General features: G+C 43.8%; 1 protein-coding gene across 1 annotated transcript in view; it reads right to left on the reverse strand.

The window, feature by feature from the left end:
* Positions 1-10,428, reverse strand: part of HIBADH (3-hydroxyisobutyrate dehydrogenase) — a 91,377-nt gene extending 80,949 nt beyond the window's left edge. Inside the window, exon 1 of the mRNA XM_066631281.1 lies at positions 10,277-10,428. Within this exon, the coding sequence (XP_066487378.1) occupies positions 10,277-10,358 (82 nt within the window). The 5' untranslated portion in view covers positions 10,359-10,428. The remainder of the gene's footprint in view (positions 1-10,276) is intronic.
* Positions 10,429-16,278: the final 5,850 nt, after the last annotated feature.

Genomic DNA, 16,278 nt, shown 5'->3' on the forward strand with positions numbered 1-16,278 from the left:
TCCACTGGTTGTCAGCTGCCTTGGGCCTTTGCCAGAGTGAACAGATACAATGGAGGATGGAGTGCCTATACCTTTAACTACTGTATAGAACAGGGAATTTTGGCAGGTGAAGCTCAATATGGAAGGGTTGAAAAAGCTACACCTGTCAAAATTCCCTCTTCTATACAATGGTTAAAGGTACAGGCACTCTGTCCTCCATTGTATCTGGTCATCCTAGCCTTTGCTTCAGCATGGGAAAGGCGGGACATAAATTTCTCAAATAAATAGCGCTGTAACCATATTCATGTTTCACTGAACACAAAAGGCTATGTGCACTCATGTGGAACAAGCCACACTGAACTCAAAGGGTCTTACTTTCAAATAAATATGTATAAGATTGTATGGCAACTTGCTCCAGAGTTGTACCTTGCAGAAAGAATTTAAGCTCTTAAAGAATTTAAGCCTTTTATAGGCCTTGAGCTATTGCAAGACCATCATTCATTCATACAAGTTCCATCTGTAATATATTCATTTATGTAAATTTATTCAAATTTGAAATGTAAATTAATTATTTTCTTTCCGGCCAGGGTCAGAGAGATGATGTGGCCCTCCTGCCAAAAGGTTTGGACAGCCCTGATTTAAAGAAACAGAATTCTTTCTAAGTTTAAAAGCAACAAAGCACTGCCTTGCAAAGTAACCTTAGGAGCAGCAGTACTTGATTTATTAAAGACTTTCTGATGTTAAGCTCTCTCTTAGCTGAACACAAGTCAAAGGCGGATATCCATATAATAAGGCTGAGACCATGACTAAAACACCAACATCCGGTATCAGGCCATAGATCAGAGTCTTAACACCAACATCTGCCTGCAACAATTTTCAGACTGCTGAAACCAAGCTCTTTTAATCAAATACTACACTATGACTGCATGTAATTATCTCAAAGGATCTACTCATAAATAGACAAGTATACAAAGCCTATGTGATTCATATAGCACCATTAACATCTACTCAGTAGAGTAGCTGAGAAAAAAGAAAAAGATAAGATCAGTGCTCCTAAAATCAGAGATTGATTCTAAGTTCTTCCCAACAGTGAAGAAGGCAAAACAGGAGCAGGGAAGGAATTGGGGGGGGGGGGGATGGTGAACAAACATAGTTGTATGTAACTGATAGCCAGTACAATGTAATAGCTGGCATCTCAGACAAAATCAAAAAGCCCTTGAAAGGAATTGAAAGGGCTAAGTGGCCTAAAGCCAGGCAATCTCATAAGAGTTGGGATAGAATAAACATCTGTTTAACAGGCAGGGGGTGGATAGATTATGCAGAAGACTGATAGATAGCACTACGATACAAAGTGCGACAGAGTGCCTATACCTTTAATCATTATATAGAATAGGCTTCTATACTATTGTTAAAGGTATAGGCCTGGGGTCAGCAACCTGTGGCTCTAGAGCCGCAAGCGGCTCTTTCAGCCATCTGCTGCGGCTCTAGAGTCCGGGTGAAAGTGGCGGCACTCGCTGTTCCTGGAGCTCGGCCATTTGGTGGAGGCGGAGAGCCCGTGCAGCGAAGGAGAAGGCGCCTCCCAACGGAAGAGACTGCAGGTGGGGAGGGACAGGCGGAGAGCCCAGCTGGAGGGTGGCTCATCACTCTCCGCCCCAGCCATGGCAGCCCCCCTCCCTTCGCTGATTGCCACGGAGCCTCGAGGACTTGCCCAGCCCAGCGGAACTCCTCTCTCAGGAGAAGGAGGACACCAGCCTGTGCTGGTCTACTCAGAAGGAAGTCCCACTGTGTTCCAAAGGGCCTACTCCCAGGAAAGTGTGCAGGATCACAGCCTGAGGCGGAGAGGCTAGCTGCGATCCAGGCTGCTGGGGTTGCAATTCTATCTGCATTTTTCTGGGAGTAAGTTCCATTGATTACAATGGGACATACTTCTGACTCCCAGTCCCGTGCCTGTCTACTCAGAAGTAAGTCCCATTGTAATCAATGGAACTTACTCCCAGGAAAATGCAGATAGGATTGCAACCCCAGCAGCCTGGATTGCGGCCAGCCTCTCCTCCTCAGGCGGATCGCTGTGGCGGAGGGTTGGGGGGGGCAGCAGGTTGGAGCTGTGTGGGGCAGCCTAAAGGGGGGGGCTTGGGCGGGCCCTGTGGGTCCTTCCTCAGATTATCCCCCCCCGCACACGCAAGGGTGCGGGGGCAGGGGAGCCTCTTCTGCGGGGGGGGGGGCTGCGATGTCGCTGTCCTCTGCTGGCGGGTTTGCCAGCAACCAAGCGCCCAGCCCCATGCCTGTCTACACAGAAGTAAGTTCCATTGGAGTCAGTGGGGCTTACTCCCAGGAAAGTGGGTATAGGATTGGGCTGTGAGAGCCCAGTCCCATGCCTGTCTACTCAGAAGTAAGTCCCATTGTAATCAATGGAACTTACATCACCTGTGACGGGGGCAGCGCCAGGCAGTGCGAGGAGCGCCAGGAGCAGAGGGGCAGCGGCAGGACTCCCTCCAGGACCCCATCCTCCGCTCCACCGGGCTGCAGACCAGAGATGCGCGTCCAGCAGAGCTGCCCCCTTCACTGGCCAAGGGATGCTGCCCCACCCGGGTTGCAGCCAGAGGCAGCAGGAGAGAGGCAGAGAGCTGCGGGGACGAGGGCAAAAAGAGCCTCTCCTCTCCTTCCAGCCCGCACCCGCTGAGCGCTCAAGCCGCTTCGGGCGGGATCCTCGAAGGGACTTTCGAGGTCTGCCTGCAACAGCTCGCCCACCTCCCCTCCAGGCTGAGTGCTGCGCCCTCCTCCAGCTACGCCACTGCATGTGAGTGTCCTTGGCAGGGGTGTCTGTGTGCCTGGGTGGCCCAAAGGCTGTGCTTTCTGAGGCACCAAGTCGTGATCAGCACATGCAGCCTTCCTGGATTTCTCCACCAGTATACCCAGTGGTACCACCAGTGGTGCTTGAGGGGTATCTGGTGGGATTAAAAAAATGCAACACACTATAGTTTTTTTTATACATAGCATAAAGGTAAAAAAAACTATATATGTAGTGTTATCTTCATTTTAGATGTCAAAAGGGTTTTGTGGCTTCCAAGGTTTTCTTTTCTCTGGAAAATGGGTCCAAATGGCTCCTTGAATGTTTAAGGTTGCCGACCCCTGGTATAGGCAATCTGTCCCACTTTGTAGATACAACCCTAGGGATAGAGTAGATAGAAAGGTGTTCTTTTCCCTCTCACACAACACCAGAACCAGTGGACATCCACTAAAATGGAGTGTCACAAGAGTTAGAACAGACAGAAGAAAATATTTTTTACTCAGCATGTTATTAGTCTTTGGAACTCGTTGCAGCAGGATGTGGTGACGGTGGCTAGCCTAGATGCCTTTAAAAGGGGATTTGACAGATTTCCAGAAGAAAACTCCATTACAGGTTACAAACCATGATGGGTACATGCAATGTCCTGGTTTTAGAAGTAGGCTATCTCAGAATGCCAGGTACAAGAGAGTTTATTTGCAACATTTCCACCCCACTTCTCTCCCTGCTGCGCACTCACAGCAGAGTTGTCTTGTTGCTCCCAAAGGCATTTGGTGGGCTACTGTGAGATAAAGGAAGGTGACTAGATGGGCCTTTGGCTTGATCCAGTGGAGCTCTTTTATGTTATTTTATGCTCTTTTCAGACAACACAAATTATCTGTCATAAGGAACAGCCTTCAATTCAAGCCACCACCACACAGCAGCATGATATGCTGTACACCTTGATGATATAAGACAGTGTTTCTCAAACTGTGGGTCGACACCCACTGGGTGGGTCGCTATCCAATTTCAGGTGGGTCCCCATTCATTTCAATAGTTTATTTTTAATATATTAGACTTGATGCTACCATGGTATGTGACTGCATTTGGGGAAATGTTACAGACCTGTACTTTTAACAAGCTACTATATATATTCTTCACTCCCGAATCGGCCTTTTCAGCCACACTAGATGCTGTTCCAGAACCACCATTCAGTGCGCGATACCATAGTCTTTCGAGACTGAAGGTTGCCAACAACAAGGATATATATTCTTTCAACAAAGATAGTAAATGTAACTTAGTCCTGGGTAAGTGCGGGAAGGATTGCAGCCTAGAATTGTTAACAATTTTCCTGCTTGATGATGTCACTTCTGGTCATGACATCACTTCCAGTGGGTTCTGACAGAGTCTCATTCTAAAAAGTGGGTCCTGGTGCTAAATGTGTGAGAACACTGATAAGATACACAGCACAAAACCATCTGGAAAATAGCCTGCCTACAGTACACACCTTTGAAAAATGTGCTTACTTTTAAAGTTAAATTCACTAATGCACACTCAAGTGAATAAAACAACCAAGTGAGGTAGCCCTATAGCATATCTAAGAGATCAATATCCTCTCTTGAATAAATATAAGTATTTTTATTGAGACTCCTTACATATCATTTTTCAACCAAAAAAAATAACAATTTACACAGAAAAGAATAAAATTTGTCTCTATCTGAAGAGAGTTCACATTCTACCTGTGCATATAAAGTTTGCAGGAGTCCCAGCAAGGGATTTCGAGGTCTTGTCAATGTGCTCGCATTATTTTCACTTTGCTGAGCTTAAACATCATTTCCAGTCACAATAAAAAGGAAGTTCAACAATCCCATTTGCATCTGGATGTTCTAAATAAAATGGTTAAGAGACTGACACTGCAAAGACGTGTAACTGAACTGATCAATCTGGACAGAATCAATCCCAGTAAAAGGGCTCAAGAGCTTATAATGACTGTGGCCTCCGTGTCTACCTGTCCAGCAGATGGCCTGTGAGTGAGCCAATAAAGGAGTTGTTAATGGCTTTTGAGCAGAGCACTGCATTATCTCTTTGTAATGCTTATAACAATCCTATAAGGTAAGTTAGTAATATTAGACTCATTTCACAAGTGGAGGAATGAATGGCCCAATCCTATCCAACTTTCTAGTGCTGACGCAGCCATGCAACAGGACATATACTGCATCCTGTGGTGGTGGGGGCAGGTGGTGGAGGGAATGCTGGTTCCCTCACCTTGGGGGCTGTACTGCAGCTGCATCAGCACTGGAAAGTTGGATAGGATTGGGCTCTGGGACTGCGAGGGAGTGGCTTGCCTAAGGCTATCTAGTGAGTTAATGACAATGATAAGATTTGAATTGGGAAGTCCTGAATCATAGCACATCCCCTTAGCCATTATGCTACATCAGATCTCTAAGAATGCAAATCAATGCACATCAACTCAAAAGTAAGCCAAAGGGGGTTGAATGGAACTCACTCCCACCTACATCAGCATGGGCAATCCAAAACACACTTACCTGGGAGTAAGCCCCAATGACTACAAAGAGTCCTACTTCTGAGTAAATGTTCATAGCAAGGCAGTCCTTCACTAAAGGAACTCCAATAACACATTTTATTGATTCCAAGAACCCACCTATAAAATTCAATTACATAAGCAAATCCTTCAAAGTGGACAATTCCATAGCTGCTGTACAGAAGAAATAAAGTTCTTATAAAATATACTGTGGGGTCTCAAAGATTTCAAAGCAATTTTATCACTCTACAAAACAGTGGAGAATTTTTTTCTGTAACTTGCCTCTACAATAGATATTGTCTCTGAATATGAATGAGCTCATGAGTTGAAGAGTTCACAGGGCTGAATCCTATTAGCTGCTTATATAATGTCCAACCAACACAAAAAGGAGAGTTCAGCTTCATAGACAAAGTATTTAAACTTACTCTAATGTAAGATTACAAGGAAATTTTAATAGGTTAGTATTACTGAAAAACTAGGCAACACAAAACCATACGAAAATTCCACACATACAACTCAGCCTTGATGAAGAAATATTCCAGGAGATGCCAACCCATGAAGACTGAAGTGCTTGCTTCAAGCAGCGGCCTGAAGGAGATGCCAAACCGTAAGGGTGTAATGTTACACCCTAAATCCACCTGTCATTTCCCAAGGCCTGCCCCCAAACAGCCCCGTCCTCTTCTTGTGCTCTCCTTGGAAGATGAAGAAGGAGAGACCTGCCACCTCCTCTGCCTCATGCTCAATATTTTAGACATACAGGAAACACATGTACTTAGTGCTAGGCTTTCTGCCTGGAGACCAAAGGGTGAGCTCAGTAACGTGCCTACTATACCGGACTGATGGCAAAAGGACACAGATTCACAGGCCAGGACAGCCACATTTTCTATTGAATCATGAACTTCCCCTCATAACTGATCCCCGGAGCCTTATGATCCAAATCTGAATGGAGACCCGTTTACTCCTTAAATGTAATTGTTGTTTTCATGCCTCCAAAATGTAGGCAAAGTAATCAGGACCTCCTGATTACTATAATATTCTAGGGCAGAGATCTATAAATAAAAAAAAACTAATGGCTTTAGAGAAGTGGTTCCCAATCATATATTTCTCTAAGACAGGGTTGGGACGTGATGGTGAAGCATGGTCAACTGCACTAATCACTTCTGAGTTCTTGCCGCTGCCACCACTGACAAATACCCAAAAGAAATGGGTACAGAAGCATGGTTTCTGTAAGAGTAAGTCTTGCCTCACAAACCTTATAGAATTATTTGAAAAGGTCAACAGGCATGTGGATGCGGGAGAACCCGTAGACATTTTATATCTGGACTTTTAGAAGGCATTCGACACGGTCCCTCAACAAAGGCTACTAAAAAAACTCCACAGTCAGGGAATTAGAGGACAGGTCCTCTCACGGATTGAGAACTGGTTGAAGACCAGGAAACAGAGAGTGGGTGTCAATGGGCAATTTTCACAGTGGAGAGAAGTGAAAAGCGGTGTGCCCCAAGGATCTGTCCTGGGACCGGTGCTTTTCAACCTCTTCATAAATGACCTGGAGACAGGGGTGAGCAGTGAGGTGGCTAAGTTTGCAGACGACACCAAACTTTTCCGAGTGGTGAAGACCAGAAGGGATTGTGAGGAGCTCCAGAAGGATCTCTCCAGACTGGCAGAATGGGCAGCAAAATGGCAGATTCGCTTCAACGTCAGTAAGTGTAAGGTCATGCACATTGGGGCAAAAAATCAAAACTTTAGATATAGGCTGATGGGTTCTGAGCTGTCTGTGACAGATCAGGAGAGAGATCTTGGGGTGGTGGTGGACAGGTCGATGAAAGTGTCAATGTGCGGCAGCAATAAAGAAGGCCAATTCTATGCTTGGGATCATTAGAAAAGGTATTGAGAACAAAACGGCTAATATTATAATGCCGTTGTACAAATCGATGGTAAGGCCACACCTGGAGTATTGTGTCCGGTTCTGGTCGCCGCATCTCAAAAAACACATAGTGGAAATGGAAAAGGTGCAAAAGAGAGTGACTGATTACGGGGCTGGGGCACCTTCCTTATGAGGAAAGGCTAAGGCATTTGGGCCTCTTCAGCCTAGAAAAGAGGCGCCTCAAGGGGGACATGACTGAGACATACAAAATTATGCAAGGGATGGACAGGGTGGATAGAGGGATGCTCTTTACACTCTCACGTAACACCAGAACCAGGGGACATCCACTAAAATTGAGTGTTGGGAGAGTTAGAACAGACAAGAGAAAATATTTCTTTACTCAGCGTGTGGTTGGGCTGTGGAACTCCTTGCCAAAGGATGTGGTGATGGCATCTGGCCTGGATGCCTTTAAAAGGGGATTGGACAAGTTTCTGGAAGAAAAATACATTACGGGTTAAAAGCCATGATGTGCATGTACAACCTCCTGATTTTAGAAATGGACTATGTCAGCATACCAGATGCAAGGGAGGGTGCCAGAATGAGGTCTCTTGTTATCTGGTGTGCTCCCTGGGGCATTTGGTGGGCCACTGAGAGATACAGGAAGCTGGACTAGATGGGCCTATGGCCCGATCCAGTGGGGCTGTTCTTATGTTCTTATGAAATAAGAAGCAAAGAAGTAAGAAGTAATACCAGGTAAGTAAGAAGCTCTGTAAAAACTCCTTTCTTACCTCCCTGTAGTCAGCAATAGCGGCAAGAACCTGGAAGTGACAGGTGTCATCATCTACATGTCTCTGCCGAGAAGCCCCCCCTTTAAGGAGAAAAGATTATTTGAACACTGTACTTGCAGGGACCACAACCCCCAGGTTAGAAACCACTGCTTTAGAGACTTTGTGTTCTCTGTTTCACATCCATTTTTTGCCCTCTATTCTGCCTTGCTCTCTGTCTGTGGAGTATTCATCTGCTGGTGCTACATCTACTCACACCCATTCAAGCCTCCACCCAAGAACCACCATGACAACTGGCACCTGGACTGATAACACCCTACAACCCCCCTTTCATTTTCACCTTTGTCTACTTCTAGCTTCCCAAAAGTTACCAAGTTTTCCCAAATGTTACCAAAAGTTTTTCATTATTCTACAAAAGTTTTATTAATATAATTGCTTGACTGAAATTCATTCATATATAGACAAATTCTGCTCTATTTACAGATTCCGAAAGGATCTAACAGCCCAATCCTAATTAAGTTCCACACAGTGATGCAGCAGCACCAGAATGGGCCACACTGAATGGTCACCACCTAGGGGCGTGGTGGTGAGGGAAAGGACTTTGGCTGCTAGAGCTCCCCTCACGCTAAGGGAATATTTGTTCCCTTGCTTCAGGGTAAGCCCCAACAACTGCAATTGGCCAACTCAGAACTGTGCTAGTGGTATCACTGGTACAAGTCCGAGTTGAGTCGTTGGATCAGGCCTGGAAAAGGGGGTAGGATACTGCATGCACTGGCACAGCCGATCCCACACCCCCCCTCAGGGCACAATCTGCCCACCCCCTGACACCCTTTCCCATCCTGTTCCACCCTGAGCTGGACTTACCTGGTACCGTAGTATCTCTGCAGCCTACAGTGCCAATGGGGAGACTCCAGCCTTCCCACCAATGCATCTATTAGAAGTGTTTTATGTAAAGAAGCACTTTATGGCACTTTTGTAACAGTACATGTGCTCCGCGAACAAAGATCCAGGATAGGATTGAGCCGTAAGTCACTAAGAGCACAGAAGCAAATCCCTTTGTGTTCATTGGAGCGTGGTTCCAGGTAAGTGTACATAAGACTGCAGCCTTGGAGGTTAAATATTAATACGCTATTATTCAATGCTGAATGTTAGTACCATGTTTATTTTTTAATGAAATAAGTTGATTCATACAGGGCCAGCTTGAGTATGCAAGCTGTATGCAAGCATTTGAGTTCACAGAACTCCTTAACAGAAAGGAAATGGGAATTGTCTATAGACCAATTAGTGAGTGGTAAATACTTTATTCTATAGTGATTATGTTTGTTTTTGATATTTCTAGTAACACACACAAAGAAAGATTCAAGAAGGAGCTCTGAACTGCCACCATCCTTTTAAAAATGAGAGACTAGAACTACAATGAACCCGTAGGCATATCTACTCAGAAGTAAGCCCCACTGAGATAAATCTTACATCCATGTAAGCATGGATAGGATTGAAACACTCAAATTTATTCCAAAAATCCACAAGGCTATGCTAAACGTCACACGTATAGATTGCATACATGGTGCAAAGAGGCTAGTCACACCTGTAAAATTTTGTACATTATAAAAATATATAGGATCACAGCAGTGCATAAAACAGAATAGCTAGTTTTAGGGTAGAGAAATCATCAGTACTATGGGAAAAGTTAATATGAGCATAGATCATGGGTACAGTTAACTTGATCCTTTCGGTCGCTAGCGTCACATAAACTTTTGTGGCCTGTTTTAACACCGCCTGTGTTATTTTAAGTAAACACGTTAAAAGTATTTATTACACTAAGCTTCTCTTAGACTGACATACATTCAGATATTAGCCCAATATAATTTTACAACGTGTGTGGTTTTTAATAGCAATGTACAATACTTGTAAAGGCATAAAACACACGCTGAATTCCTTTCCTTCTAAGAAGCCAGGGATCAATGCTATTTCCATGCGCTTGGCGCATACTTCAAGTGAGGAATTTTTTTCTGGAAATAGCCAAACAGGGAGAAGCACACCCCTGAAACACACTTGGGAGTGGCAGGGTTGCAGATTTTTGCACATGCATTGCAAGCACTCGCTCATCCATCACCTGCCTGGCCAGGTGGGGTCAAGATCTTCAGGGGCTCACAAGTTTGGGCAAGTGACTGTCACGCCTGGAAGTCAGAGGTTTGGGGAGGTGACAAGGCAAAGAGGGGAGACAGCAGCAGGGGTTGCCCTCCTGGAATGCTCACAGGAGGCCTGTTTGCAAACCATCTTGCAAGGATCTGGCCAGCCACTTAGCTGCCCCAGCAAAGTTCAGCAAGCCCGGGGCTCCTTACCCATTGCAATGCTGCTGGCGCTCACACTCCTTTGCCTGTGCAACCAACTGACGGCGCCTCTGATCACCAAAGCTGCTGCCATGCTGCTTCCCCGCCTCCACTCTGCGACCTCCAGTTAGACGCCACCTCTCCGCTCCTCTCTCCCTTCGCCTGCAGAGCACGCAAGGAGGCAGGCAAGGGGAGTGGCGCTCGCGGCAACCAACCACAGCTTGCAGCTGCAGCCCGCCGCCAATGAAAGCAGACGCTCTCCAGTTGGTGACCTGCCGCGGCTACACCCTCCTAAACCCATGATAGGCAGCAGGGCTGGGAGAAGCAAGGCTGCTGCTGTTGGGGTCTCCCCCCCTCCTTGTGCAGCTGTTGCAGCCCGCCTAGGAGTAGCATCTGTTGGCAGAAGGAGCAGCAGGACTGGCCAAGGGCTGCTGCTGAAATGCCCCTGCAAGCCACAAAACTTCCCCACGCATCTGTGCACATTTACCTGGGAGTAAGCCCCATTGGGCACAGTGGAACTTACTTCTGAGTAAGCATGCATAGGGTTGCACTGTTGATTTCAGATGGGGCGTTGCAAGGTGCAGCTTCCAGTCCAAGAGCAGGGTGGCCAGATGCAATGGAAGACAGAGTGCCTATCAGGGCCTAGGAGAGGGAGGTCAAGGGGGTAATTTGTACCTGGGCCCAGGGTCAAAAGGGGTCCCAGGAGCCAAAGGAGAGGACCCAGAAATTTCCTGGGATCTGACATTTCCCTGTCTGTTGGGGACACTATTATGACTGGGGATGCTGGGGACACTACTGATACCACACAGGTGGGTAGACCTGGGCTCCAAAGACTTTTCCAGCTACCTCTACCCTCCCTCACCTTGCTTCAGCCCTCCCTGCCCCTGTTCTGCTTGCCCATCACTACCCTCCCCCGCTCTGTTTCACCCCTCCCCCTTTGCAAAGGGGCCCAAAAGACACTTTGTACCCGCTAATAAAATTCCACTCAGAGACCCTGGTGACTATATCTTTAAGCACTGTATAGAATTTGGGCAGATGTAGCTTTTTCAACCCTTCCATGTCAAGCATGCACCTGCCCAAATTCCCTCATTTTCAACCACTGTGCCATGGCATATTGGTGTGCTGTGAGTGGTCCACAGGTGTGCCACTGGAATTTCGGGGGAGGTCATTTAATACTTGGGCCAATAGGAAGTGTGAGCCCCCAGTGGCAGCATAGTGTACCTTGTCAATGGTCCAAAACCTAATGGTGTGCCTTGGCAATTTTAGTGCTGTCAGTGTGCCATAAGATGGAAAAGGTTAAAAATCACTGGTATAGGCACTCTGTCCTCCATTGTAGCTGGTCACCCTATCCAAGAGATTTTCCTTGGAGACTATCTACAGATCTGTGAACTTGGAAGTGAGCTGCATTGAAAGCAGTGCAAGTTACAGTTTACACTGAAATTCTACTGAGCATGCATTAAGATCGTGATTGTGCATAAGATAAAACTCTCCAGAATTAATACAGCTTGGTCTTATGCATGTTTGCTTGGAAGTCAAACTCTCTAAGGCCGCAATGTTATACATACTTACCTGGGAGTAGATTCCACTGAACTTAATGGAAGTTACTTCTAAGTAGACATGCATAGGATTGGGCTGTAAATCACGGTTCCCAAACTTTTTAGCACCAGAAGCAGGGTGACCAGATACAAAGGAAGACAGCATGTCTATACCTTTAAGCACTGTATAGAAGAGGGAATTTTGGCAGGTGCAGCTCCACATGGAAAGGTTTAAAGAGCTACAGCTGCCAAAATTCCCTCTTCTATACAGTGCTTAAAGGTATAGGCATGCAGCCACTGTATCAGGACCCACTTAGGTTTACCAGACTTTAAAAAAAAGGAGATCTAAAAAGAAATGTTTTATTTATTTACAAGTAATAATAACCAGAAAAAGACCCTCAAACATTTCCCTATATTTGCACATGCTTGTAAACTGTAGGAGCTCAGCTCCTTGCAGGGCAGTTAGCAGCTATCTGAATGGCTTCAGGGCTTGAGGCAATTAGTTATCTGATATTTCCATCACCCTTACAGGACACACCAAAAATCAGGTTGAAGCTCACCAGTGGGTTCCAACCCACAGTTTGGGAACCACTGCTCTAAATTCACAATGGCGTTTACGCCTCTCTCTTGCTTGACAGTAAGAGAAGAACTGTTGAATTCTATGGAACTACTTTGGAGGGCACACTGATAGACTTGTCAGACATCATCCAGTAGTTAGGGTCTGTTTCCTTGTGTAAACTTTGAATTGAATGGGTATCTGTTTGGAGATTTAGAGCCAGATCTTATGCATGTCTACTCAGAAGAAAGTTCCATTATAGTCAATGGGGCATAATCCCAGATAAGTGTGGATAGGCTTGTAGCCTTCCATTCCTATAAGAGGGTCTGGAAATAACTATTTTCCATTTTTAAATACTGTACTGCAGTATTCTCTTGCATAAAGGATGGAAATATGTTTGTAATGGATGTCCATATGTATTATCCCTGTCTTGGAAATTATTCAAAACCTAATCAAAGTAAATAATAAAACAAGTAAATCAATATAAAACTAATAAAACAAATGCTGGAAAAGAAATGTTAGGGGTTTTGTCCATGAAATTGAAGCAATTTTTTGCATCTGGATCATGCAGTTCCTTACCACCAAAAGTCAGGTTTTGTGACCTGAAAAATGCAGGCTTGGATTGCAAACCTTAAATTATGACTGCAAATACAGGGATTTGTTAAATTTTACTTAAATGTGTTAAAATTTACTTAAAATTAATTTCATGATAATCTGTTTCAGCGCTAATGTGTCATAAAATGACACCAGATAAATGAGAACAAATCTTCGTGTGTGATATGACTTTTAATTAATTTTGCTGGCCTTTTGTTTTTTGTTCAGGGTAAGGAGTTATGAGAGCTTACCACTGTGTTAATTGACTGTACAAAAAAAAAATTCTCAATACACAGCCATAGTATTGATTGAGTTACCACTAATAATATGACCTCTGAAATAGATTTATGTATAGCTTCAGAAATTGTTGAATTTTTAAAATGTAAACAGATGCATTCACTGCTTGTTAATTACATAACTTATTTTTACACACTATAACATTTTTGTCTCCCTTATATTAAGTAGATGGGTGCCCATAACATTGAAAACACCTTTAAAATATGAAAGCAAAGAGCTAAGAATGTCTATAAAAGGGAGTTTTCAAAATACTCATAAATACTAAATAGGCGTTCTAGAAGTGCATGATTACACTGCAAATGTGTCACAAAAGTGAACTGTTAACAAGCATTTCTTTGCCTGTAGTAGGATGACTGCCAATGTTTAATTGGCTTGAAAGCTATTCTTCCATCAATGGGGCATTGTGTCTTAAGAGCCATACATAATACTAGCCTTATGGATCAGCAGTACAGAAATGAGAATTGTGGGTAAACTTGGTATGGAACAAATTGTTGAAACAAGTTGTATACAATGAAAGTGAATCCGAACTACTGAAATCAATGAGAGGTTAGTGATAACTAACTAAAGTCCCATCCAGTTCAAGGGGTCATGCTGAACAGTGCAATCCTAGGCATGTCTGCTCAGAAGTCAGTCACACTGAGTTCAATGAGACGTACTACCAGGTAAGCATGTATAAGATTTCAGCTTTTTAAGACACAACACACTGATTTGAAATAATGGGCCAGATTGTTGGCTACAGGTTGGATATTTCTTCAGTAAGTATTTGATACTGTATTGCTAAAACTAGTGTTAAAGAAAAAAAATTGGTTATTACTTGGTGTGAGGAGCTGTCAGTCATTGTAAAGAGAGGGACTGTTAGTTGGAGAAGTTAAAAGTCTGGAGAAAGTAAGAGAGTGTGAGAAGGAAAGCCCTGGCTAGCTTCTTGCCATACATATAACTATAATTCCTGTTTCTTTTCTATCCCCCTATTCTGTTTTGGATTGCTTCCCACCCATCCCCATTTTTGTGTTTGTCAATCTGTGTTTTATCTCTTATTAAATTGAAACATAGTGTGTGTTCAGTAAACATTTATCCTTGTTCTAGTACTTACCTTGGTGTAATTCTTTTTTCTTAGGAATTCCCACCCCACAAATAGTATCATTGTCTGGATACTAAGCCAAAAGATCATTTTCAAGTTAAAAACCGGTTAGTGGAAGCAGCTTTGTAGAACAATACATCATGAATTGGTAGCAACTAGAAAATCCAAAGGAGAGGAGGGGGCAAAAGAGGTTGGTTTTGCTCACTTTCCCTCCCATTCACCATGCTAACCATTGTGGTACCATGACAATTGGGTTTAATTCTGGGTTTAATGTTCAGGCATTAAGTGGTTAAGACCCAAAAGTAAATCAAGTAGAATGCTTGCTAGTAAATCAAGATTTAATTTCTCTTGAAGTGCACTGCCATAGTATAAAAGAAATGTATGCAAATTAAAAGGTGAGATTAAAAATATTCCAGATAAGTATGAAAAAGATATTAGAGGGCAAACCTATGCATATTTTGCCAGAAATTCCATTTATTTTACTGTTTGTGTCTCCTGGGGCCTCTCATCCAATATGAAGTAAAATACCTACTCTCTAAATGGGGGGGGGGGAGTGTCATGATTCAGTCATACCTTCTGTGCTGTCCTCTTCCATTTGGGGGGAGCAGACTGGTGCTTATGCCACTTAGCAGATTTCAGAGTTTTCAATCTGCTGATTCTGTTGCTTATTCTCCACTAAAATCCTTCAAAAAAGTGTCAGTGTCACTGACAGGCAGCACCTGAACACTCCTGCTGATGACATCATGACTATAGGAAAAGTTCTGGAGCTCAACTCACCCTTGATCACACCCCTGCCTATTGAGTAAACTGCTTAACTTTAAGGGCCCAGTCCTATTCAATTTTCCAGCACTGGTGCAGCCGCAACGTGGCCTTGAGGTAAGAGAACAAATGTTTCCTTGCCTTAAGGAGGCCTCTGTGACCACCACCACAGGATGCAGCACACACCCCATTGGCATGACTGCACCAGCACTGGAAAATTGGATAGGATTGGGCCCTGACAGCCCAATGCTATCCACACTTTCCTGGGAGTAAGCCCCATTGACTCTAATGGGACTTACTTCTGAGTAGACATGCATAGGATTGGGCTGTATGTCAGTTGTGTCATGAGAAAAAGACAAAACAAAACCATTCCCCATATTTTAGAGACCTAAGAATTCATTTTAGGAAGATTCTGAAATCAAGACACTTAGTTTAATATTGGGTAATTTACCTTTTGAAATTGCACAAACTGAAACCTACATGTGCTTTCAGATTTACAACAATCTGTACCAATTCCGGACACAGTAAAGCATCATGAATGAAGGGAAATTGAAACAGCATTGCAAGAAAATAGACAAAGGCAGATGTTTATGACTGGGGTATTTGATTACAACTGTTACTGCAAATTATATTATGATGTAATGGATCTTTCTCAAAGACACATCTATTTTCCAAGCCTATATTTAAGAATTGTTTTGTTTTCTAATCACATTTATAGGTGCATAATTGTTTTTGTTTTTCAACTATATAACCTTTTTTTTTTTCTTCAAAGGATGTTGTGGGGCCAAGGATATTACATAAAAAGATAATCCTTCTGCCTCTTGCAATATTTCTATTTTAGTCTTAAGCAGCAGTAGTGGGCTCATGTCCCAGGAATGGGGGTGGGGTTGACAAAGTGGAACTCTTTGACAGCATTTAAGTCTGTCCAGTCACTGACACAGCCTATGCTCTAAGTGTTTTTTTAATCATGTAGCCTTACAGTACTCCTAGAAAAGAATACAAGCAAGCAGCTTCAAAATACACAAAATACCTGTATTAAGGTTTTTATTTTATAGTTTAGTGATCTGATCCTATGCATGTTTACTCAGAAGTCTCATTGTGTTCAGCAGGGCCTATTGTGCCATATCAGTCAATAAGATCAGTTAGGGCCCAATCCTATCTAACTTTCCAGCGCTGGTGCAGCCGAGCCAATGGG

Source organism: Tiliqua scincoides, chromosome 5 (assembly GCF_035046505.1).
Source record: "Tiliqua scincoides isolate rTilSci1 chromosome 5, rTilSci1.hap2, whole genome shotgun sequence".
NCBI classification, from domain to species: domain Eukaryota; kingdom Metazoa; phylum Chordata; class Lepidosauria; order Squamata; family Scincidae; genus Tiliqua; species Tiliqua scincoides.